Source organism: Oryctolagus cuniculus, chromosome 11, assembly GCF_051225735.1.
Source record: "Oryctolagus cuniculus isolate XC-2025 breed Fujian yellow rabbit chromosome 11, ASM5122573v1, whole genome shotgun sequence".
Classification (NCBI taxonomy): domain Eukaryota; kingdom Metazoa; phylum Chordata; class Mammalia; order Lagomorpha; family Leporidae; genus Oryctolagus; species Oryctolagus cuniculus.
In genome coordinates, this window is record NC_142877.1 from 42,276,738 (window position 1) to 42,303,531 (window position 26,794).

The following is a 26,794-nucleotide window of genomic DNA, read 5'->3' on the forward strand; positions in this document are numbered from 1 at the left end:
CTCCAGTGACAACACATGCCCATATGGAACCTCCATCAGCACTGTCGATGCCTGTTTCAGAATTTTTTAACTGTGGCCCCCTTGACTGAATCTTAAGCTGTTCTTCCCAAAGAGAGCAAGGAGAGGATGACTCCTAACTCTGTTTCATACCAACAGGCCAAGCCCCTTAGGAAATATCAGCAGCATTGCTTGTCTAATCTTATTTCCTCTGCTAACTAGTGGCCTTTTGGGTCCAAAAAAGTGAATTCTCTTCCCCATTGTTTTGGTCATCTACTGTTGTAAAATAAATCATCTCAAAATTCAGTAGCTTTAAGAAAGCAGCCCTATTATCTCTCACAGTTACCTGTGGGTTGATGGGGGATCCACTAGACAGTTCTTTTGCAGGTCTCATTGGGGTGTCTCATGCAATTTTAATCATAAGATGGCTAGGGCTAGAGTCTGCTGGAGACTCAACTGGGATGCAGAAATGGCTTGGCATCCCTCCCTAAGCGGTCCCAGGGCCTCTCCTCTCTGTATAGTGTCCCCAGAAAGGTAGCCAGTTTCTTGCAGGTGGCTCAGGACTCCTCAGAGTAGGCATTTACAGAAAGAAGGGAAAGCTTTTAAAGGCTGAACTCACAATGGGCAAACATCACTCTGCCATTTTGTTGGATGAATGATCATAGGTCCAGTCCAGATGCGAGAGAAGGAAAAAAGCTCCCATCTCCTGGTGCAAAGAAATACAATGTGTCTACGGCCATATTTCACTTACCATGTGCTCATCCGGTATGGTAACTGAAGAGAAGAATGGTTACTAAGCCCTTCTCCATATCCACAGTTGACTAGCTTGGTGAGCATCCTGGAACAACAGCCACTTTCCACATGCCAAGGAGAAGGACAGATGCTCATAGTCTCTCTTACCTTATAGTTGGCCTTCTCTCTCCTAACTCCTTAGGACTGGTGAGGCTGGGGATCAACACATGTGAATGGTTTGGTGTTATTTCCCAGATAATCTCTCATCAGGATATTCCAAACCAAGGTCAAAGACAGACATAGATGCTGACACTGATACCTAAGGAAAAATAATATAATATTTCATATGTATTGGTTCTCTGTATTTTGGCCTTTCCCTTTGTGGACAGCCCAGCTTTAATGACTAGCCACCCCTCTCTTGTACTCAGCTACTGCCACTGCATCCAGTGACTCATTAGACACTCAGTAAATAGCTACTGCCTTCATTTAGATTCAACATAATGTCTTTCCCACATACTAGACATCACAGGAAGAGTGCCCCTATGGTTGGGGTCTGCTGGGATATTCCAAGCATGTCAATTGCCACTTAATGGTAATGACTACATTTCTTTTATTGTAATAGAATTGTTTATTATTGGGGCCTTGACCTGGAAAATGGGATGTGATCATCATGATTCATAAGAATGGAAAACACTCACCCAGCTGAGCCACAATTCAGGATAGGTAGCTGTTACCAAGGTCAAAGATCTTCTAGGAAGTTCTGGGGCAAGGTTTTTGATTTAGCCAGCATCAGAGAGAGCCAAAAACGATTGAAGTCCATTGAGACAGGACCAAAAAAGCTGTAAGCTGAAATCACAAAAAAAGTAACAAACATTTGTTGAGTGCTCACTATGTGCTACACACTGCTTACAATTTTGGAAACACAGTGCAGTTATTCCTTGAGGTTGCTATTATTAATGTTCCCATTTTGCATATGAAGCAGCTGAGATTTAGGGAAGCAAGAGACTTCCCAAAGACAACTAATTCTAACCACCCATCTTTAGTCCTTGAAACCCACCCTTCAGTCCTGCCTTGCTGGTGGGATTTTGTGAATGGGGCCTCATCCACGTGAGTGAAGATTCAAGCTTAAGGAGCTAACAATTACCCAGTCCTTTCTAATGGATTCTAAACTCTGTATCACATAGAAAAGCAATACAATAGTCCAGTAAGGTGGCAGTTCCAATTACTACTGCTGAATACAAAATGAATCCAACACTTTGCAACTTACAGTAACTTTTGCTCAAGATTTTGTGAGAGAGGAATTCGGGAACAGCTAACTAGGCATTTCTCACTTAGGGTCTTGCATGCAGTTGAGATGAGATGTTAGTTGGGCTGCAATCATCTGAAGGCTCAACTAGGCTGGACCTCCGAGGTAGCTCACTCCCATGGCTGGTGGTTCATGCTGGCTGCCACTGGAACCCGGCTGAAACTGTCATTGTAGTATGGGGAGTGCCAGTGTGTAATACTGTCCTCTAATTTGGTCACAAGAGTACCTATAGACTCTAGCCTGCCCTGACAGGTTGTCGCTCCCCGTCTTCGTGGAGGAACGACACAGGACCCTGCGTTGTTCTTTCGTCTGCTCGGCCCTCCCCGGGTTTGCTGCTGGTTCTTCCCGGGTTGGCTACCGTCCCTTCCACCTCCGTGGAAGGGCGGTTCCCCCTGCCGCTTTCCCCACTTCCGCGGGGGAGCGGCACACCACTGGCCGGCTCTCTCGGGGGCTGCACAGGTGTTCCTTCAGATAGATGTTCCTGGTGCATGTTGTCTCTCTCCTCCTTTATAGTCCTCTTCCACCAATCCCAACTCTGCTACCCACACACCGAGTACGCTGCTCTCCTCCAATCAGGAGCAGGTCCTACAGTTTATTGGTTGAACTGGAGGCAGCTGTGTAGAAGCTGTTTCCTCCTCTCCCAGCGCCATATTGTGGGAGAGCAGATGCATAGAATAAGTCTTAATTCCAGTAACTTAGTCTAGTCCGAGTTGCTCCCAGTTGCTCCCCACAACAGGTTCCAGGAGATTTGACTGTGATGTGTACAATGTGACTATATCAGTTCATTCCCATTTATCTAACAAAATACCTTAGGCTAGGTAATTTGTAAATAATAGAAATTGATTTCTCACAGTTCTGGAGGCTGGGAACCCTCAGATGCTGCCACTGGCAGGGTCAGTGTCTGGTTAAGGCTCACTCCGAGCTTGCATTATGATACCTGTTGCTGCCTCCTCCGAAGGAGCTGGACTCACACAGAAGAAGGGGCAAATGAGGGTGAACTCTTCTCACCCTTTTATAAGGGCACCAATCTCAGTCACCTTGGGGCTTAAGTTTTGGCATGAATGTAGAAGGAACACAAACATTCACATCACAGCAATGCTTTTTGTAGAATTCTTCTTTTATCCTTGTGGACACCTTAATGCCTAAGTGTCCCACCTGTGACAAGGTATCCCTCTCACAGAAAACTAGGTTTTGCTTTTTTTTTTAAGATTTATTTATTTATTTGAAAGAGTTACACAGAAAGAAAAGGAGAGGCAGAGAGAGAGAGGTCTTTCATCCGCTGGTTCACTCCCCAGATGGCCTCAACGGCTGGGCTGCGCCAATCCGAAGCCAGGAGCCAGGAGCTTCTTCCGGGTCTCCCATATGGGTGCAGGGGCCCAAGGACTTGGGCCATCTTCTACTGATTTCCCAGGCTATAGCAGAGAGCTGGATAGGAAGTGGAGCAGCTGGGACCCAAACCGGCACCCATATGGGATGCTGGCACTTTAGGCCAGGGCATTAACCTGCTGCGCCACAGCGCCAGCCCCAGGAAACTAGGTTTTACCAGCAGAAGCCCCAGGGCTCTTCTCTGACAGATGTCTGGTTGATTAGGTTTGGGTGTGTTTGTCAGATGAGAGATGAGACATGGGAGAAGCAACCCAATAAAACATATGGAATGGAAGTAGTATTTACTTCCAGGTCCCGAAGAGAGAAGGAAAGGAGCGTGGCCCACATAAGCCATGAGAAGGGGGAGCTCTGTGGACATGCGCATTCCACCAGTGAATAATTAGCAAGAGAAAGAACAAGCAGCCTGTGGGCAAAGCCTTGCTGGGATCCAGAGCATTTTACAGGTGTGTTTCTAGTAGGAAGTTCTAACGGTGGGTGTGGAGCAAGCAGGCATGAGTTCCATGGACTCACACTGTGACTGAGAGGAAGAACTGTGTGAATGGGCTGTGTAGAGCAGATATCTGGATTGACTACATCAAGGCAATGGAAGGTGGCAGAGAACTGGAAACTGTGACAGGGGTAACTAAATCCTGATTGTTTGAGAAAATCATTCCTGTATTCAAAATGGATGCTGAGGAAACTGAAAATCGTAAGGATTGACTATGCTGCACAAGCTTCTTACCTGGCATCTAGCTGCCTCCTGAGTGAACATCCAGAGGAAACAGGTGAAGATGCCTGCTCTTTTCTCGGTTGGAATTGGAAATGATGCAGTGGAGTTCTACTACAGCCTCTTGACACAAGCAGTCACAAGCCCACTGAGATTGAAGAGGAGGCAGTGGAGCTACCTCTCCATGGGAGATACTGAGCAGCTGTCTGGAGAACACATCATGTTCCTTGCGGCCTCCTTTTCATCTGCATCTAACTCAGGAGGGCCTGGGGTACAAGGTGCCAGCTCTCTTGGGGCACTGGAAGGAATCGAGCTCAGGGCCAGGGTGCTGGGATGCTACACATCTCAACTGAGCAAGTAGCGTTCTGAGAATATGTCCATGGAACCCCTTGCAGGTTTCAAGAGTCTCCAAAACTCTCAGAACTTCCTGCAAATTTGGACTCCTGTGAATTAGACTCCCTGAAAAGATTCAAACTAACCACAGGATGCTAATGATTAATGAACAGAAGTGTGTCATTTCTGTGTCACATTCATCACAATCGGGTGGTGATGAGTCAGTCTCTTCTCCCCTCCCCCAGTAGCCTGTGAGCACAGCCTGGGTTCTGTATCTAAATCATCTGCACTTAAATAAGAATGAGCCCATTAATAATGGAAGAATTCAAAAATTAATAAGCAGATGCAGAAGATGTGTGCAGTGAATTCCACCTCAAAAGAAAATCAACCATACAAAAGTATTAAAATACTATCTATTATTTAGATCATTATTACTTTTTCTGAATCCTATGTCATCCCTCACAGTTCTATTAATAATCATTTCTTCTCCCATCCAAATACTAACCAGGCCCGAACCTGCTTAGCTTCCAAGATCAGTCAAGATCGGGAACATTCAGGATGAATTAAAGTCCATATCTCTCCTATCTTAACACTTGGTCTTCCTCTTATTCAAGACCCTCACCAGGCTAAATGAGTATTGTTTTCATTCTTATTTTCTTCTGGTCTCAAATTAGCTCCTCACTCCAATATTTTCCCTTTGTATAACGGAGACCACAATTTCTTTTTATTAGTATGTTATTTAGCAGGCAGAGAAATTGATAGAGCTCTCATTTTCTGGTTCACTCCATAAATGCCTGCAATGGCCATGATGGGGCCAGGACCAAAGCTGGTAACAGGGAACTCTATCCAGACCTCCCATGTAAATGACAGGAACCTAATTACTTGAGCCATCACCACTGCACCCAGGGTCTGCATTGGCAAAAAGCTAGAGTCAGAAGCCAGAACCAGGAATCAAAACTCAGGCACTCCAAATGGGACACAGCTGTCTTAACTACCAGTCTAAATAACCACTACAAGACTGCTGTTTCTCAGGGCCAGCACTGTGGCGCAGTGGGTTAATGCCCTGGCCTGAAGTGCCAGCATTCCATATCGGCACTGGTTCTAGTCCCGGCTGCTTTCTGCTATGGCCTGGATTAGCAGTGGAAGATGGCCCCTGCAGCCACGTGGGAGACCCAGAGGGAGTTCCTGGCTTCGGTTCAGATCGGTGCAGCTCTGGTCGTTGTGGCCATCTGGGGAATGAACCAGCAGATGGAAGACCTCTCTCTGTAATTCTGTCTTTCAAGTAAATAAAATAAATTTTTTAAAAAGGCTGCTGTTTCTCAAAACATTTTTCTCCTAAATTCTATCAGAATATAGAATCACTGGATATAAATATGTAGAAGAATGAAATTAGATCCCTACCTCTAACCATATACCAAAATCTACTGAAGATGAATCAAAGACCTTAATTTAAGATCTGAGACTGTGAAATTGCTAGAAGAAAATGTAGGTGAAACACTTCAAGACTTCTTGGATGAGACCCCCAAAGTGCAGGTAACAGAAGCAAAACTAGAGGAAGGTTTCTATAAAACTCAGAACCTTCTGCACAGCAGAGAAATAATCAGTAGAGTGAAGAGACATCTGACAGAATGGGAGAAAATATTTTCAAGTTACTTATCCAACAGATTAATATCTAAAATATATCAGCAACTCAAAAAACTCAACAACAAAAAAATAAGTAATCCTGCTTAATAATCAGGCATGGAAAGCCAAGACACTCTGGAAAAAAAAAAAAAACCCTAAATGAAAGATCTCTGTGAGTGAGATCCCAGTGGAAAGAACAGGTCTTCAAAGAAGGAGGTACCTTTCTCTGAAGGGAGGAGAGAACCTCCACTTTGACTATGACCTTGTCTAAACAAGATAAGAGTTGGAGAACTCAAGGGGCTTCCATAGCCTTGGAAACTCATGACTGGTGCATAGGGAGATTACTGATGCCATAAACAGGAGTGTCAATTTGTAAAGTCAACAACAGGAGTCACTGTGCACTTACTCCTCATGTAGGATCTCTGTCCTTAATGTGCTGTACATTGAGATTTAATGCTATAACGAGTACTCAAACAGTATATTTCACTTTGTGTTTCTATGGGGGTGCAAACTGTTGAAGTCTTTACTTAATGTATACTAAACTGATCTTCTGTTAAAAAAAAAGAAGAAATTAGCAATTCCCAACTTGACTCTCACTGGGATTAAACATGACAATAGGTCTGATCTGATTTCATCATCATTTAAGAAATCATCTATTATTTTTCACTTTATGTGTCTGTGTGGGAGCAAACTGTTGAAATCTTTACTTAATGTATGCTAAACTGATCTTCTGTATATACAGAGAATTGAAAATGAATCCTCACGTGAATGGAAGGGGAGAGGGAGTGGGAAAGGGGAGGGTTGCAGGTGGGAGGGACGTTATGGGGGGGAAGCCATTGTAATCCATAAGCCGTACTTTGGAAATTTATATTCATTAAATAAAAGTTAAAAAAAAAAATAATGGGTAAAGGGGCTGGCGCTGTGGCGTAGCAGGTAAAGCCTCCGCCTGCAGTGCCGGCATCCCATATTGGCGCCAGTTTGAGACCTGGCTGCTCCACTTCCACATGGGAGACCCAGAAAAAGCTCCTGACTCCTAGCCCGGCTCGGACCATTGCAGCCATTTGAGAAGTCAACCAACAGAAGAAGTAAACATGATTGTGGGTGGGGAGTGACTTGCTATACTCTGCCAAGCTATAGAAAGCAGCCAGGAAGACAATGTCTCACATGTCATAATTACCACAGTGAAACTCCCTGCAGTTCGAAAACTCCTAGTCCAGAAATTACTGGTCTAACCAGAAAAAAAAGGAAATTTATTTTTAAAATTATACATCCATGGGATAGGTGATTAGTGATTAAGCTGTCTATGTCCTACATTGGAATACAGGAGTTTAATTCCCCTGCACTGACTCCCAGTTGCAGCTTCCTGCCTATGCTTACTGTGGGAGACAGCAGGTGACTGTTCAAGTAATTGAACATTTGCCACCCTCATGGGAAACTTGGATTGAGTTTCCAGCTTTCAGCTTCAGCCCCGGCCCCAGCCCCAGCAGTTGCTGGCATTTAGGGAGTAAACCAGTAGATGGGGGTGTGCTCGCTCACTCGCTCTCTCCTCTCTCTCTATCTCTCTCTCTCTCTTTCTCTCTCCCTGCCAAACAAATAAAAAGAAATATGCATTCTAACATGAGAGTACTTCACAAAGTTCATAGAAAATGAAATTAAAAGATAACTTTATTATGGTGCAAATTAATTTGAAATCATATATACAAATAGTCTTCAACAATTTCATGGAAAATGGGTACTATGAAAAGCCTGTGCAGAGTCAGTGCTGTGGCATAGCAGGTAAAGCCGCTGCCTGCAGTGCCAGCATCCCATATGGGCACCCATTCAAGACCCAGCTGTTCCACTTCCTATCCAGCTCTCGTTATGTCCTGAGAAAGCAGTAGAAGATGCCCCAGGTCCTTGGGCCCCTGCAGCCACGTGGAAGACCTGGAAGAAGCTTCTGGCTCCTGGCTTCAAATTAGCCCAACTACAGCCATTGCAGACATTTGGGAACTGAACCAATAGATGGAAGACCTCTTTGTCTGCCTCTGCCTCTCCTTAACTCTACCTTTCAAAAAAATATAAAAAACAAGTCTATGCATAAATACCAAAAATCTTTGCACCAGGGCTGGTGTTGTGTAACGGGTTAAATCACCACCTGTGATGCCGGCATCCCATGTGGGCGCCGTTTCAAGTCCCATTTGCTCCAGTTCCAATCCTGCTCCCTGCTAATGCTCCTGGGAAGGCAGCAGAAGGTGGCCCAAGTGCTTGGGTCCCTGCCATATACATGGGAGACCCAGATGAAGCTCTTGGCTTCAGCCTGGCCCAGACCCAGACATTGTGGCCATTTGGAGAGTGAACCAGCAGATAAAAGATCTCTCTCTCTCTCGCTCTGTCTCTGTCTCTGTCTCTCCCTGTCTTTCTCTGTAACTCTACCTTATCAAATAAATAAAATAAACCTTTAAAAATTTTGCACCAAAATAAGCTTACCTTTTAACTCCATTTTATTTTTCATTCTGATTATTCTCTTGGTTTGTAGGTGGACAACAGTTTATTACATGCTCACATGACTTATTCTCGGTGTTCATGGAGAGCTCTCCCTTCACCCCCTTTTTTTTCTTAGAAAGCTTTTATTTAATGAATACTAATTTCATAGGTACAGCTTTAGCAATATAGCAGTTCTTCCCCCAACACCTGCCCTCCCACCCCCACTCCCATCCCCACTCCCATCCCACTTCCTACTCCTCCCATCCCATTCTTCATTAAGATTTGTTTTTAATTAACTTTATATACAGAAGACCAACTCTATATTAAGTAAAGATTTCAACAGTTTGCACCCACACAGACACACAAAGTGTAAAGTTCTGTTTGAGAACAAGTTTTACAGTTAATTCTCCTAGTACAACTCAAGAAGGACAGAGATCGTATATGGGGAGCAAGTGCACAGTGACTCCTGTTGTTGATTTAACAATTGACACTCTTATTTATGATGTCAGTGATCACTTGAGGCTCTTGTCATGAGCTGCCAAGGCTATGGAAGCCTTTTGAGTCCACAAACTCCTTAGTATTTAGACAGGGCCATAAGCTAAGTGGAACTTCTGTCCTCCCTTCAGGGAAAATTAATGCCCATTTTGCCACAAACTTTGTGCCCTAATCCAAGTTCCTTTCTTCAGGGCAAAGCTGCCATGGTAGCACAGCCTTAGCACGCAGTGCAGTTGCCTGCTACAGGGAGCATTTCATGATACTTTGGCTTTTAAGTACTGCATCCTTATATGGTTATTAAGTGCAACAGCCCCTGAGATAAGCCACATGCACTGGCTCCTTTAATTCTTGCTCCGATGGCAAGAAAGCAAGCACAGCTGCAGCTTGCAGCCCTGGCATCCCATGTGGTCCCTGGCTCACTTCCCGGCTTCTGATCCAGCTTCCCTGCTAGTGGCCTGGGAAGGGCAGTGGAGGTGGCCGAGGCATTTGGGCCCCTACTACTGATGTGGAAGACCTGGCAGAAGCTCTTGGCTCCTGGATTTGGCCTGACCAAATGCTGGCTATTGCATCCATCTGGGGAAGGGTCCAGTAGATGGAAGATATTTCTCTCTCGCTCGCCCGCTCTCACTCTTCTCTCTCCCTCTCCCCCCCCACCTTCCCTCTTTCTCTTTAAAAATTAAAAAAAGAAGGAAAACAAGCACAAAGAGGGCAAGCAGCCCACCCAGAGTCTCACTGCCAGTGATTGGGTGTTCAGGACTCCAACTGTGATCCTTGACAGCAAAAACCTAAACTCATAGCCCTTGTGCTAGGAGGTCTCAGGCACCTGCCCTGTGTCTCCCAGTGCTAGATGCTGAGGTATAAATCCTGCAAAGATTACGAGGGCACTTCAAAAAGTTCATGGAAAAATGGAATTAAAAGATAAGTTTATTTTGGTGCCAAAGTTTTGACATCCAGGCATAGTTTTTTTTTAATACCACGGATTTTCCACAAACTTTTTGAAGAACCTTCCTAAGTATTTCTGCAGACCCAAATGAGGGCTTTGCAGTTGCCCTTGGAGTCTCTCAGTGCTTTCTGAGGTCCAAGGGCCTGAGGGAGCTCAGCGGTGCTCACAGATCATGGTTCAACCCTTGGAACAACTCTGGGCAACAAGACAGGCCCACATTCAGGAGGAAGCGCAGGCTTCCTGCTGAGAGGTCTGAGGCCTCTGGTTTCCTGGAAAGAGACAAGCCTGAGCTCCCAGCTGGGAACCCCTTGCTGGAATCCATTTGCCCTCTGCCTAATGGATTTTCTCCCCCGAGCTGCATTCCTCCCCTTGTTTCCATGCCCAACTGTGCTCTCCTAATCCACTGCTGCCCGTGCTTTGTGAAATAATAATTGTGTTGCCTCCCCACGGCCAGTTTCATTTCAGAAGAAATGCCAGTCGGTGCTTTCAAAGTGCCAGGATTTCTACAAATCTCTTTTAGATCACCGCTCTGAGGAGCCATCCATCTTGCGGTCACTAAGCCCCTTAGTACTGACATTCGTGTTGGAAGTGTTATCCCAGGGCTCCAGGCACTAATTGGCTTCACTCCTCTGAAGTGTGTCTGGGAGCAGCTAGACAGACGCAAGCAGAGCAGCCTATCTTCACACAGAAAGGAAAACACCAGGATAGGGGCTCAGGGACCAGTGCCCATGACTGTGGCATTGCCCTGGCCCCAGCTGGGTACAGACACTGCTTCCTTGGGCAGCTCTGCTAGGACACAGTGTGCAGCACTAATCTTTGGTTCCTGTCTTGTTGTCTTTTCACAGGGATTGACTATCTCCACCCGGACCTGGCCTCCAACTATGTAAGTACAAGGTGACCTTGGAGGGAGAAATGTGTTTGTCTTAAGTCTTGGTGTCCCTGGTTACTGGGAACATACCCATGTATATACACACTCACACACGTGTGTGCACACAAGCATGCACAGGAACGTATCGGGTACATGCATGCATATTGCATATATGTGCACATGTATCCAATAAGGTAGAAACATATTCATTCAGGCACACATGCATGCACACAGGAACCCATGCATTCACAAACATGTGCACACAGCACACATAGACATTAGAAGTGCCCAAATTGTTAGAGCCACCGCTGAGGCCAGAAAGCAAATGAACAAGGCCTGGGGCCTGGCAGCAGGTTTGACAATGGCTTTGTGAGAAGAAAAGAAAGGAAAAAAACTTGAAGTCTGTAAGAACAGAGTGCCAAGAAAATATGTAGAGGAAAGTGCAAAGAAGAGAGAGACTTGGCAAGGCATAAAGCGACTCTAGCTGACAGTATTGAATTGAAGGGTGGAAATAAGCCATTTAGGTTCTTGCTGGGCAAAACTGAAGACAAAAAGCCAAAAACTACAGCAACTCACATTACGATCTTCACTTCATGAGAGTAAGAACACTGCATAGGACCACTGCATACTTTTCTTCCCCACAACACTGAGCATCCTGTTTAGTAGCCCTCAACAAATAAGTGTCAGCGGAGAATCGTAGCACACACTGCTCAACTATAACCACACACGTTCACATTTGATCAAGCAGGGCACATGCTGGGTTCCTGATGAAAACCACCAAGCTTTTAAACATCATCCACCCATTTATTCCAACCCCAGGGAGTACAGTACTCGAGCCATGGCATACCCTCTAAAAATTCTCCTGACTTCAGCTAAGCTATATTTCTAGGAACTCCAAACCTTGGGATAAAAAAATGTTATCTTAGTATCTAAAGAGACTCATATTTAGGGGAACAAGGCTTAGATGGTTGGAAGGACGGTTAATAAGCAAAAATGTGTGGAGTTGACACTCGGGTCCTTTGCTGTGAACAGCGTATGTGTCTACTTTGCCAAAAGAAAGTAGAGGTTTTTTGTGTATTTAGCGTTCTGGGCATGAGGAATCGTTGATACCAAAGTTTTTCTGCTTACTCTATAGATCTTATAAGTCAAAAGAGTACAAATTGAGCTGAGCATCTTTTTTAATATTAAAAAAATTGAATGAATCAGTACCACAGTCCAGAGAGAAAGGAAGAAAGCCAAAGCTATATCCCCAGTGGCTAGAATCCACTCCTGTAGCGAGAACAATGAAAAACTGCCTATGGATTTTTATGGACAGCGTCAGCTCCACACTCCTGGCCTTGACTGGCTCTTCCAGTGCTGCTCTCTTTCCCAATGTTTCCCACAAACGGATCCCAGGGAGTGTCTCTGCAGAGGAGACTGGGAAGCATGTATATTGCAAGGCTCTGATATTCTGAGCCATCTACCCAAGGTGCACAGTGGTCCACTGCATCTCTGGAACAGAGAGCTCATGGAGCATCCTCACAGGGTCCTGCTCACCTTCCCAAAACAGAACTGCTCAGCCTTACCACTTGGAGGACGCTAGGGTGGGGTGTCTGTCCAGGGGTTTGGAAAGCTGATGTTTCATGACCTCCCTCCTGCACACACAGCCCTGCCCCACCAAGGCCATGGACACTGAAACTGACCTCTGCACCCTTCCCTTCTCATCCAGCCCTGGTGTTTGCTGGCAGGCTGCTCCAATACCAGTGACCAGGTTAAAAAGGGACACTCATTGACACAGGGCGAAAAACAAAAGTCCTCCCAGGTCTGATGAACTGCAAGTTCAGTGTTGGTGGTTAGTGTGATCCATCAAAAACTTTATCTGAAATTGAGAAGTGAAGCATCCAAATTGAGGGGTACTGGCTGTGCTTGGATCTCCAACATCAGAATATAGTGAGGGCTATTTCTTTGTTTCTTTTCCAAAAACACTTTTGCTAATTAAAAAAAAATACATGTTCCCTGTAGGAAATTTGGAAAAGTGTTAAGATTCAAAACTAATCATAATATGACTATCCTTAATATTTGGGCCTTTCCTTTCTATGTGTATATTTCTTTGTGAAACTGGATCCTTTTTGCATGTCTGCTAGGTCCCTGTCTATTTGATCTGTGATGACCATTTTTATAGTATTAAATGTGCTTCAAGACACAATTTCAAGAGCTACATCATATTTCCGACTACTATCATTTATTTAAACATTCTAATCCCCAAGTGTTGGACAAGTAGGTTGTTTCCATTAGGTGTCTCACTCCAAGAAAGAAGGTGACAGAGAGTGACATGGTAGGGTGGATAGAGGGACTCCAAACCGCAGCTTGCTAAGGAGAGCAGAAATAACTGGAAATGTTTATCCTGGAAGGAAGAAAATTTTAGAGAGACATTAGGTTTTCAAATATTTCAAATTCTCCATGTGGGCTAAGGCATTCTACTTGCTCAGGAATTTCTCGCAAGAAAATTCCCACCATTGGTTGGAACCATGTGTGGAAAACTTTAATTCAGTTAAAGGAAGAACTGTCTAGTGAGTAAGGTTAGTAAATAAATGGAAGTGGTGTGTTCTCCATATCTGCCAGTGTTCAAAGTGAGAGTTAGTGGCAGTTTGTCAGGGGTGTTGTTGAAGAGACATCAAGGGCTACCCGAAGTTTAACCTAGATAACACCTAATAATTGAATAGAAAACGTGATTTCTGCACAAAAGTGTTCATCCTGACCATTTCTATCTAGACCTGAGTGGTCAACAGTTATCTAGCTCTAGGAATCTTATGAGGAATTTATATACAGTCAAATATAACTAAGTTCTCACCTCCTTCATAAAGGTGAGGAAAACAAACACTCAAATATCTCATTCTGAAATTCATCAGTGCAGAGCCTGGACCAGCTGGTTTTTTCCATCACAGAGTCTCTCTCACAGCTGTGTAGTGTTGAGAGTGATGCTACTAAGCACATTTATCTTCTTTATTTTCAATTAAAAATTTTACACTATCATTAACAGAATGAGGCTGGCAAGTGGAGCAGACCTGCCCAGGAGAGCACTGAAGTCGGTGGACAGTGATAGACTGGAAAATTGTTTGAGCAAAGGATTAGCAGGCAGCGTCACACCTTGTTGAGTGACTTAATGGCTTGAATGAGCTCACCCGGTGCCCTTCTAGGGAAAGGTGCTTTGGGGAAAGTTTTTGCTTGGGTTTCCTCAGAAGCAGATCCTGAAAGAAGAGTTTGCATGCAAGTAGTCTGTATGGGAGGTGGTCCCAGGAAGCAGGGTTAGAGGAGTGGGGATGAGGCAGAGAAGGCAATCACCCCTGTGTCATTAAACCATAGCTGACAGCTGGAACACCACCCCTTGGTGTAGAACTTTGTGTCAAGTGATCTCCCCTGGGAGGAGATACCAGGAAAGCAGGGCTATTTTTACACCAACTCCATTGGTTGTTGGTTGCGGGCTGATCCCACAGGATGTGAACATCACACACTTCCCGTCTCCCCACAGCCAGGGAGAATGTTCTTGGCAAAGGGATACAAATAAACTTCAGAATTTTCATTTAAAAATGGAATTAAAATATGAGTTCATTTTGGTACAAAAAATGTTGAAATTCATGGGTAGATTTTTCATAATACACTAATTTTCGTGAATGTTTTAAAGACTCCTCATATGCATGGATTTCAATTTTTGCATCAAAATAAACGTGTTTTAATTCTGTTTTTCCACAAATTTTTAATAATATTTTTTCTTATTTCTTTATTTGAGAGATACAGATTTCTCACCTGCTGGTTCATTCTCCACATGTACACAATGGCCCTTTGGAGCCAGGTTACTCAATCAAGGTCTCCCATGTGGGTGGCAGAGAAGCAATCACTTGGGGCTGGAGTTGTGTAGCAGTTGGTTAAGCAACTGCTTGTGATGCTAGCATCCCATTATCAGAGTGCCTGTTCAAGTCCCAGCTACCCTGCTTCCAATACAGCTTCCTGCTAATGTGCCTGGGAAGGCAGTGGAAGATGGCCCAAGTTCTTGGGCCCCTGCCACTCCATAATGGAGTCCTGGCTCCTGTCTTTGGCTTGCCCCAGACCTGGCTGTTGGAACACTTGGGTATTAAACCAGTGGATAAAAGATATTCTCTCTCTCTCTCCCTCTCTCTCCCTCTCTCTCATTCCTCCCCCTTCCTTCCCCCTCTCCCTCTCCCTCTCCTTCTTTTTTCTTATTGTTCTCTGTCTCTCTGCCTTTCAAATACATAAAGGCTCTTTGATATGCCTTCATATGGTACAGGGGAATGGAGAGTGTTAGGCCAAACAAGTATGTAGCAACATCTGCTACAGATACCTTGGAAATGTATTAAAGGTTTAAATAATCAGAAATGTTCTGTGTCAAATAACATCCTTCCTGTTACTGACTTATTTTCAGTGAAAACTGTCCCTGAGGGTCTTCAAAATTTTTTTCTACGTAATAAAACCAGGCAAAATCTTTTCCAAAGCAAAATTATTTTCCATGTATTAAGAGAGGAAGCAGGGTATACTGGCAGTCCAGTGTTCTTTCCACTAAACTGAGAATTATAATACTTTGAAAACTGAAAATCAATATATAAATATAAGTAGTTAGTGTTAATTTAATTCAGCAAGCCTACATTGAATCTGCTGAGTGTTAGGCACAAAGGATAATAATAGCCACCTGTATTATTCCTCTATTTGAAATTTAATCTGAGGGATCCTGTCCCGCTGGGAAATGTTCCCTATTCTAACTAATTAAAAGTCTCCTTTTCTACCCCAGTAGTAATAACATAGAGTACTGGCCAAGATTCTATTGTAGAGCATTCCAAGGAGATCCCTCTGTGCCCATCACACAAATGGTTTGGATAGTTTCTCTCACTCAAGAAGTACAGTGACCATGCGTGTGCAAGCCCCAGAGGAAGAGAGACACAAAAAAGCAAGCACCCTATGAAGCCGCCTGCAGGGCAGCAAGGATGCAGGTGTGTGAGCTGTGCTTCTGAGGTGAGGGGCAGGTCTGTTGGGCAGTTGTCCTTCTCTTCACCATGTGTCCCACAGTACAGGGATGGCTGCCGCTTTATGATTGTGGTGATACTCCAAGCCTCTGGAGTTCAACTTGTCATTACTACAATGAAATATCTGAGGCAACTAACTTTTTTAACTTTTATTTAATAAATATAAATTTCCAAAGTACAGCTTATGGATTACAATGCCCCCCCATAACTTCCCTCCCACCTGCAACCCTCCCATCTCCTGCTCCCTCTCCCATTCCATTCGCATCAGGATTCATTTTCAATTATCTTTATGTACAGAAGATCAATTTGGCAACTAACTTTATAAAGAGAAAAGTTTATCTAACTCACAGTTTGGGAGGTTCAAGTCCAAGATCGGATGACCACATTGGTTTGGCCTCTGATGAGGGTGGTGCAATGGTCAAGTATCTGCAGAAGAGTCATGTGGTGAGCCAGGAAGTAAAGTGGCTGGGCCCAAACTCAGGTTTCTCTAACTCCCTCTCCCCAGATCTTCCTTCTGCGTGCAGAATTCCAGTGACCTAAGGAATAAGCCCACTTCCTAGACACTAGTTACATAGTTGGGGTGATTCCACCCTTATAGTACCATTGATTCATGACTTTGGGATTTAAACTTCTTGCATGAATTTGGGGGCTAAATCATGTTGCAACCGTAGCAGAGGGAAACTTCTTTAAGAACAAGGGCTTGGGGCCAGCACCGTGGCACAATAGGTTAATCCTCCGCCTGTGGCACCGGCATCCCATGTGGGCACCAGTTTGAGTCCCGGCTGCCCCTCTTCCAGTCTAGCTCTCTGCTATGGCCTGGGAAAGCAGTAGAAGATGGCCCAAGTCCTTGGGCCTCTGCACCCACGTGGGAGACCAGGAAAAAGCACCTTGGTCCTGGCTTCGGATTGGCACAGCTCCGGTCATTGCAGCTGTTTGGGGAGTGAACCAACAGAAGGAAGACCTTTCTCTCTGTCTCTGCCTATCACTGTCTGTAACTCTAACTCTCAAATAAAATAAATAAAATCTTAAAAAAAAAAAAAAAGAACAAGGGCTATGGCTGAAGGGGCAGCTTGCAGAACTGGAGGAGAGAGGAGGCAAAACCTCTACTACTTTGCTTCCAAAGCTGTTTTGATAAAGCTGGCAGATCTGTGAAAACCCAAGGAGAGTCTTCCTGCTGTGTGTCAGGGTTTTCTCAGACACAGACCATGAGACCAGGCTGGAAGGCAAGTCGTTCATTTGTGAGGAGATCCCAAGAATCATCAGGCAGGGAGAAGTGAAGTGAAACCAGAAAGGAAGGGCAGCGGGAAAGGTCTGTGACCAGACCACTGAGAACAGCAGGAGCTGCTCTCTCTGCAGGATCCAGGGAAGCAGTGCAGACAGAGCCTCACCGACTCCTGTCAATCACTGGCAGAGAGCTGCCACCCAGGAGCAGGGGTGAAGCGAGGAGAAATGGAATAATTCCTGGAAGTATGTCCTCTTCTTGTCTGTTTTATAAGCAAGCAGAATAGGGTCCATCAGCCAGAGAGTCTTCAGGCAAAAAGCTACATACACTGATAGTTGGAAATCAGTCAGCAAGCAATGGTCTGATTCTGACAGTATGACGACAGTGGAAACTGAGTCAAGCTCACATATAAATCCTGGCTCCTTAACTCATCGATGTGCAGCCTTAACCTAGAATATTAAAGCTTTAATTTGATCATTTATGAAATGAGCAAAATTAATGTGTTGTCATGTTTGTGGTGGGATATAATTGATGTGATGTACATTGGGCCTGGCACATAATACATGCTCAATAAACATTAATTTCCTTCTCCAAAGAATCCAGATGGCAATCCTGCACAATTTCAGGTCACTCTGATGGAAAAGAAGCAGGGATGTGCCTCAACACACCCGTCTCAGGTCTCAGTGTACTTCCCAGGAAGCTCAGAGGCATCAAAAGAGATAAAACGGGTGTCTCATCCAGGCTAAGTGTATGATTCTAAGGCAGGCAGCGTTCAGGCCAAAAAGCAGAAGATACCAAAATAAATCTCAAAGGCTTGAAAAATAGCATCCAAGTAAAGAGAAGCGAGAGGAAAAGAGAAGACCCACTGCTGCCGGCCAGGGGCTCAGTGACGAAGGATGCCCCAGAGGACGCAGCACTTCTGTTGTATGTCCTCTGCTCCGTCACAGATCTCTGAGCTAAAAGGATATTCATGGAGACTCATCAGGGAGGGCTAATCCCCAAGGTGGGTTTGGAAGGCAGCAGTTTCTCCAAATGAGGTTGTGTCCAGGCCAACAGTGGGAGGCCCAGACTCTTAGGAGAATGGGTTGCTCTGGCCCTAGGGACTGTGAGGCAGCTCTGGGCAACTCCAGGATCCCTTGCTGACTGTCTGCCCAGATCCATACACTCTTCCTTGAGTTTCTCCTTGAATTCTTGAGTGCATCCAACATAGAAGACTGTGTTGACTCCACCTCCGTGTCCTTCCCCAGACCTGCAGCTTCACCTTCTGCCAGGAAGGTTTCCAGAGCCTCCATCAAAAGGGGTGACGTATTTGTCCTACTCCCTTGACTTTAGGTTGGTCCCTGTGACTTACTTAGAGTAATAATATATAGTATACGCCCTCTTGCCTACTGTTTTTCTTCCTCTGGTTTCAGTTACCCATGGTCAACTGCAATTCAAAAACATTAAACAGAGACTCAGAAATGAACAGCTCTAAAGTGTTTTAGTGCGCACCACTCTGAAAAGCATAATGAAAATCTTGAACTTGGCCAGCTCCATCCTGCCAGAGACAGGAACCATTTCTTTGTTCAGTGTATCCATGCTGTATGCACTACCCACCCACTAGTCTCTTGATAGCTGTCTTGGTAACCTGATCCATGTTGTGATATCACAGTGCTTGGATTCAGGTAGCTTTTATTTAGAAGCCTAATGCTACATCACAGTGCCTATGTCACTCACCTCATTTCATGGCATCAGTGTATCATCTCAAATCATCACAACAAGGATGAATACAGTACAATAAGAGTTGTTGGGAGGCAGACCACATTCACACAACTTTTGCTACAGCATATTATTATAATTGTTACATTTTATTGTTAGTTATTGTTAATCTCTTACTATTCCTAATTTACAAATTAAGCTTTATCCTAGATATGTACAAGGATATTTTAAAATGCTTGCAGAAAAATGAAATTTAAAGATGTTTATTTTGGTGCAAAAACAATTTGAAATCCATGCATAGGTTTTTTCATAATTCACATTTTCCATGAAGTTTTTTAAAGACCCCTTCATTATGTGTAGGAACAAAACATAGCAAGCAGTAATACAGAAATGGCAGTGTGCCAGTCTGGAGCCTGTTCAAGAGGCCGTGTGGGTTCCCGCATGTGCTACCAGACCTCTTCGATCACCATTAGAAGAGCTTGTCTAGGCTAGCCCACTGGAGCCGGGAGGAGGAGCGAGACGTGGAGAAGGGCGACCCCTGCTGCCGCAGCTTGATGCACTACAGCAGGAAGCAGAGCTGCCTGGCGGAACCCCAGCAACACCAGCCAAACCTCAGCCCTCAGAAACAAGCAAGCCTTGCTGAGATGAGCAGAGCTGCCTGGACTAGATCACCTGTCTCCCAGCTGCACTGTAGAGTCATAAGCTATGGAAATACTTCGTGTTATATATGCTTGACATATGAGACATATGGTCTTCAAAAACTTCATGGGAAATGCATATTATGGAAAATTGTGGATGGGTTTCAATTTTAATTTTTGTTTACTTATTTGGGAGGCAGAGAGAAAGGATGCTTCTATCTGCTGGTTCATGCCCTAAATGCCTGGAACAGTCAGGACTAGGATAGGCTGCAGCCATGAGCCAGGAACTCAATCCAGTTCTCCCATATGGGTGGCAGGGACCCAAGTGCTTGAGACATCACTTGCTGCCTTCCAGGGTCCACATTAGCAGGAAGCTTGAATTAGGAGCCCGAGCTGTGAATCAAACCTAGGTATACCATTCAGTTACTGATTCAATGGTGCTAGTCACCAGTAATGTACATCTGCATCACATTTCGATTATTGGCTCTTTGTAAGAAAGTGTGTACTCTGATCATATATTCTTTCTCCTTAACATTTAACACAGTGTAAAGCAGGAATTTAGCAAAGATTTGTTAAATTGCATTGAATATTCATTCATGGGCCAGTACTACTGCAAGTGCAACCAGGAATCAAATCATACAATGACCCTCTATGGATAAAGATGGGTAATGCCAGCACAAAGAACCCTCTAATTCCCAGCTCTCAGCCACCTTCTAGGTGAAAGCCACTATCCTAATTCCCTGACAAAGGGAACTGGGGACTGTGGAATCTGGGGCCCCATGACCAAAGGCCTGGAGATAACATGATTCTCAAGCTGGATCCTCCACTTGCAGATAACCATAGCTGTTTCTCTTCTGTAAGGCTGCAACCCACGCAGGCCAGTGGAAATGCAATTAGGTCCCCAGAGGAAGAGTACAGATGATGCTCTTTGTTTTGGTTCAAATTTGGGAACATTGTTTATGCCCGGGGGTTGTTATTTCACCAACAGAAGTACTTACAAAAAGTGAAAAAGCCCAACCCTTAAGGGCTTGCAATTTCCATTCTTTTGATGGCTCCTGACAGGTGGCTGTCTCTGAAGAGGGGGCCCCGTGGAGAGCTCTGAAGGGGCACCAGTGCTGAGCCTGAAGGAAGTGCCTTGGGCTCAGCAGCAGTGTGCACACCAGGGCTCCAGGTGGCATGCGGATGCCACCATGAAAGGGTGACCGCTGGAGATGGGCACAGTCCCCAGCCCTGAATGACGCAGATGCTATGAAGTATTGATCACACATGTTGCTCCTGGCTTTTAGACCTATTAATATTTAAATAAGCACATTAATATTGCATAGGAAATTGAAGCTTAAATAACCTTTGTGTCTTATGAAAAGAGAGACTGATTTTTTTTCAATGTCCTCATGAATTCTAACCAAATCATAGTGTACATTTTCTCTCCAGGAGGCCAGACGGGGAGTAAGAACTTTTTTTAATCATTCTGATAGACTGCTGCTCAAATAATTATCATCTGACTCAACCAGTGTACGAGAGGAAACTTTCCATTTTTATGGGAACATACTTTGGTCTTGTTTAACAAAATGAAACTACTTGTTTAGACCTATACATAGAGCTACAGCGAAAAGCAAAGAAGGGAATCTAGCCAATAGATTTTTTCAAATTGCTCAATTGGCTAGTTTTTGTTCACTGAACCCCAGCAACATTAAAGAGACCTGTATTGACTTCCTACAGCGTTCAAGATGCTGTACTGGAACTGATTTATAAAATGTGAAAAATTGGGCCCTGCCCTTGGAGAGTTCACACATAAGTACATAATAACATAATGTGCTCAGTGCTATCCCAGAAATAAAACACCACTGCCTTCAAAACAACCAAGTCAACCCTAAAAGAAAAGGAAAGATGCTTAAAAGCATTTAAAGAATAAGCGGTTGCTTATTACGTGGGAAATGAACTTGTTTCCTTGGATCGGTAACAGCATTGGAATTTACCTGGAAGATTGTTCAATATGATACTGGGCCAACAGTGATTGGATTTGTATCTGGAATTTTGCTTACGCCAAGAAGCCTAGAGCAAAAGTAGCCCACAAAAATCATTTACATACCCCAAATTCCCCAAAGGCCTTTAATGGAGTTTTGTTTCTTTGACTAAATTTAAGCAACTTAAAGACCAGGATGGTGTCTCCCAATGCTTTGGCTCATGAGAGAATCCATTGGAGGCCTGATATCCCAAGGAGATCATTAACAGAGAATTTTCCTGAATTATGGATGAATGATGGATAGGTAGATGAATGGATAGATGGTTGGAAGGATGATGGATGTACAGATGAATAGATGGATCAGTGGATGGATGGATGAGTGGACAGATGGATAGATGGATGGAGGGATGGATGAGTGGATGATGGATTGATGTTAAGGAAACTATTTGGGTGTTATTCTGCTAGTCTCAACAAGCATAACTTCAGAATAATTGTAGCTATATTCATATTATACCACAACCCATCATTTGTGCTAATATAAAAATATTTTAAAGATCTCTTTTCTCCACTGTATTTCTTTCTTATTTCACAATATTAGTGTATAGTCACTGAATTCCCAAATGTGAAACATTTCAAGAGTTTTTCTTTTTGAGTTTATACCTCAGAACCAAAACCAATCCTTGCTTAAAACAGACCTTACCAATCATTAATTTGCCAGTAACTCCCAGCAACAATTGTGATGAAAAATGCTTCTCCTGCTTAGGTCAGATCCATTTTTATTTCTCCCCTTTCTTCATGCTCCTATTCTCAGTTATATGGTCTTAAAGCCACAGGTCTGGGTATCTGAGGCAGATCTGCCCAGACTCCTGAACCATGAGCTCTACCCAGAAGGAAAGCAGTGGGATGAAACCACAGCAAAGTGGAGTAGCCATCTTCAAGACTTGCCCATGTCTTATCACCAAGCAACGATGTCCAAGTGGCTGCATCCACTGGAGTCTAATCTGGATGTGGTCTCTTCCAGGGACCCTGTGGATCTAAGAGGTTAAGGACCTGACCTATCACCTAATTCAGTTTCCTAAGGTTGAAACAAAGACCAAAAAGTGATGCCCAGGCTTTGGTTAAAGAGAACCAGACCCTGAGCCATGGAGTTACACAATAGGTGATGTATTTTTGTAGCTGTGTCAAAGAATCATGAGGCACCCTGTTATTCCAATTACATCCCATTCTCCCATTTAAAATTCCTCAATAATCTTCCCTTATTCTTTGTTGCCATTTTAGAAAACTAGAAATGGATGATAGATCTAACCCTTAATCTCTGTCAGATTCACATTTGCCTTTTACAATAGGCAGAGTTCTAAAGTGGCCCCAAGATTGCCACCCCCGGGGTAAAAACTCTGTAATCCACACCCCAGAGTGAGGGCAGGATCTATGAGTATGATGGAATGTCACTCCATGACTAAATGACAGCTTTAAAAGAATTTTTCAGATGTAGTTAAGATTTCTAAACAGTTGACTTTGAGCTAATCAAAGTGGAGTCTCCTGGTGGACTTGCACTAATCAGGTAAGCCCTTTAAATAGGATCTGCAGGTCAGAGAAGTAAGAAGTCAGTGAGATTTAAAGCAGTAGAAAGTTTTGTGAGTTGGCTTTAAAGAAGCAACTGCCATGATGTGAGGAGGGTCACATGGCCAGGAATGGTGGCCCCCTAAGAACCAAGAACCCCAGTCCTAAACCACAGACAACTAAATTCTACCAACAACCTGTGAACTCAAGAGGACCCCAAGACTTAGCTGCAGTCCCAGCCCCAGCTGAAACTTTAATTTCAGCCAGGTGAGACCCTGAGCAATGGACCAGTTAACCCACCTCCAGAAAACTCAGGTAATAAATTTGTGTTGCTTTCAGCCATTGTTTGTGGTAATTTGTAATATGGCAATAGACAACTATTACAGCCTTATTAATTAGCATGGATATTTGAGCATGATTTTTCTTTAAGTGGATAAAAATAGAACACTTCAGGATTTGTGAGTCTTATTGTGTTTGCTTTTATCTCAAAAATACATATATTCTTTACCTAATACCATATGAGGCACTTTCATAAATAATAAATCCACTGTAACTGGAGACTAAGAAAAATCTAGTGTGGGAGTTAAGTGCTCTGGAGTCAGCCTCCCTGAATCTGTCAATATCACCCCTAACCACTTGCTAACTAAGTGACCCTAGACAAGTTAATCTCGCCATGCATCAGTTTTCTCATCTGTAAAATAGGTTGCTAATACTGACTTTAATGGTGACTGTGATAATTTGATTAAGTGGTATGCAAAGCCCTTGGAATTCCTCCTGGCAAATAACACATCTTCAGTAAGCACTCACTGTTGTTAAGGAATTTTGCCAGAATTAGTATTTTTTTAAGACTTACTTATTTACTTAGAGTTACAGAGAGAGAAAGAGAGGTCTTCCATCCACTGGTTCAATCCCCAATTGGCCGCAAAAGCCAGAGCTGCGCTGATCTGAAGCCAGGAGCCAAGAGCTTCTCCCGGGATCTCCCATGCAGGTGCAGGGGCCCAAGGAGTTGGGCCATCTTCTACTGCTTTGCTTTCCCAGGCCATAGCAGAGAGCTGGATCAGAAGTGAAGCAGCCGGGACACGAACCAGCCCTCATATGGGATGCTGGCACTGCAGGCCAGGGCTTTACCTGCAACACCACAGCACCAGCCCCAGTATGGCTAGACTTTAGCAGAGGCAGATCCCAGGCCTGAAGTGGTCAGACCAGAGTCCCTACACTTAATCTCCTCCTGCAATCAGGACACAATGAGCTCATAGAAATCATGGTTTTTTAAAGATTTATTTATTTGAGGGGCCGGCGCTGTGGCGCACTAGGTTAATCCTCCACCTGCAGCGCTGGCATCCCATATGGGCACCGGTTCTTGTCCCGGCTGCTCCTCTTCCCATCCAGCTCCCTGCTATGGCCTGGGAAAGCAGTAGAAGATGGCCCGGATGCTTGGGCCCCTGCACCTGCGCAGGAGACCAAGAAGAAGCACTTGGCTCCTGGCTTCAGATCGGTGCAGCTCCATCCATTGTGGCCATTTGGGGAGTGAACCAACGGACAGAAGACCTTTCTCTCTGTCTCTCTCTCTCACTGTCTGTAATTCTACCTGTCAAATAAATAAATAAAAATCTTTTAAAAAGATTTATTTATTTGAAAGGCAGAGCTATAGAATGGCAGAGGCAGAGAGAGAGAGAGAGAGAGAGAGAGAGAGAGAGAGAGAGAGGGAGGTCTTCCATCCGCTGATTCACTCCCCAAATAGCCGCAACAGTCAGAGCTGCACCAATCAGAAGCCAGGAACCAGGATCTTCTTCCGGGTCTCCCATGCAGGTGCAGGGGCCCAAGAACTTGGGCCATCTTCTACTGCTTTCCCAGGCCATAGCAGAGAGCTGGATCAGAAGTGGAGCAGCCAGGACTCGAACTGGCACCCATATAGGATGCCAGCACTGTAGGCAGTGAGTAGCTTTACCTGCTACACCACAGTGCCGGTCCCATAGAAAGCATTTTGAAAATGAAATTAAAAGGAGCAACTAGTGGATTCGATTCTCAGTTTTCATATTTTCTTTACACTTTCCTGCTACTACAGAATATGCCAAAACTTCATGACTAATCTTCCTTTGTTTTGCCTTTTAATCCACTTCTGAGCCAGTCCCCATATCTTGCAGAATACAAAATTCTTAACCCATTGCTTGATTGAAGAATTATATTTCAATCCTGAAGATCACCTTATAAATATACTCTGCTTAGACGTAGGCACATAGACCTGTGGAAGGCACATCAGCGCTGCAGGCTCAGTGAGGACATGGATCAACCAGGTCGGAGGCCAAAAGTGATCCCCATGGAAGCACAGGAAATCAAAGCCCCTCTGGAGTCACAGTGAGCAAAGATGTGTAGACTTTGAGACGAATCCCGTGGCTAAAATCCATCTCCTGGGAATTCTCAGTCATTGATCAGCAGAGACAGAAGGCCCATACCACCCCCCTTTGTTCAATCACGTGTTTTCTCAAAACTGAAACTGCCTGCACGTCAGGTTGATTTAGGTGTTGGTTTGAGGGAGGGCGTTTACTGGTGTTGTAATGTCCTTTACAGTTTCTGCATGTTACACAATTGAAACAAGTGCTCTGGGAACACAGATAGATGGGCTTGGCTGTGCTCAGGTCCAGCCTGCAACAACTCAGGAATTTTAGAGGCTCTGGTCCCATCCTTCATTGCACAGAGGAGGAATCAGACCCAGGAAGAAGGTAAATTGTGAGCAGTCACACAGCAGGTGACAGCAGAGCTAGTCCTGGGACTCAGGTCTCCAGCATCTCCTAGTGGCTGCAGGTGTCACCAGTTCACACCACAGTGCTGACACACATAGGGCACGGGCTAAGAGCTGCCTGTGGAAGCTTCAAGCCTTCCTCCCAAATCACTTTTGGCCACCTACGACCCCTACATTCAGCCACTACAGGGACCCCTCTGGGGCAGGAGATGCCTGCTCTGATTCTTTGGTGCCATTTTTGTAGGCCTCCAGCCCTGCTTTGCTCTTTTTTGCCTCCCACTGCTGCACTTCCCCCCCCCCCCCCGCCTTGGGAGGATTGCCCTAGGGCTACTGCAACCTGTTCTGTGCTATATGCATGGAGACATAGCATCCAGGAATTTACATCCATACAGAGCAGCCATTAATCTATGACTCTCTGTGGAGTATGAAAACCTTATCTCAGGTTAGGAACTGTAACTAACCCTCCAGAGTCGCCTGCAGGAGCAGGCAAATACCACCCCTGCAAGTCTTTGCCTGAAGTTCCACCTTGGCCTGGCTTCCTCCCATGTCCCTCCCTGACTCCCTCTGCCTCCCTGACTCCCTCATTGGTTTCTGCTGGGAGCCCAGCCTTCATATATCACTTGTCCACCACCTTCCTCTCAGAGTGGGCTCCTGAGAATCCTGATCTTACATCTGAGCAGTCTGGAGCTTAGAGCAAAGCAAAATTTTCCATCCTGCCGAGGCCAAAACAGAGGGAATCTCTGACGTAAAATAAGATTAGCTTCTCCACCTGCTGACTTCCAGCCTACAGGAAATTATTTTTCACAAAGGAAGAGCCCTTAATGACTAACCAATAATTAAAACCTGAAGCCCAGTACAGGCAACCAGGGCTTGGCTCTTAACAGTGTTCCTGAGCATCACCCGGTGTACTATGGTGAGGTGTGCATTTTCAGGGTTGTGTTCACGGAACCTCCCCACAATCAGTCCTGTGGTAGGAGGAAAAATGAATAAGATATATTACATTGTGTGGGAGATGTTTTTATTAAGCTATGGAAAGAGGAGGTATGTTTTATAGTGCAAACCTTGCCAGTTTTTAAATACAGGGTTTAGCATAAATCTAAGTTCTTCAG

At 44.5% G+C, this 26,794-nt stretch overlaps 1 protein-coding gene across 1 annotated transcript in view; it reads left to right on the forward strand.

Moving 5' to 3' along the window:
• The window catches only part of PCSK2 (proprotein convertase subtilisin/kexin type 2), a 317,876-nt gene that overhangs the window by 182,866 nt on the left and 108,216 nt on the right, over nucleotides 1-26,794 (forward strand). The window contains exon 5 of the mRNA XM_002710961.6: nucleotides 10,830-10,867. Within this exon, the coding sequence (XP_002711007.1) occupies nucleotides 10,830-10,867 (38 nt within the window). The remainder of the gene's footprint in view (nucleotides 1-10,829; nucleotides 10,868-26,794) is intronic.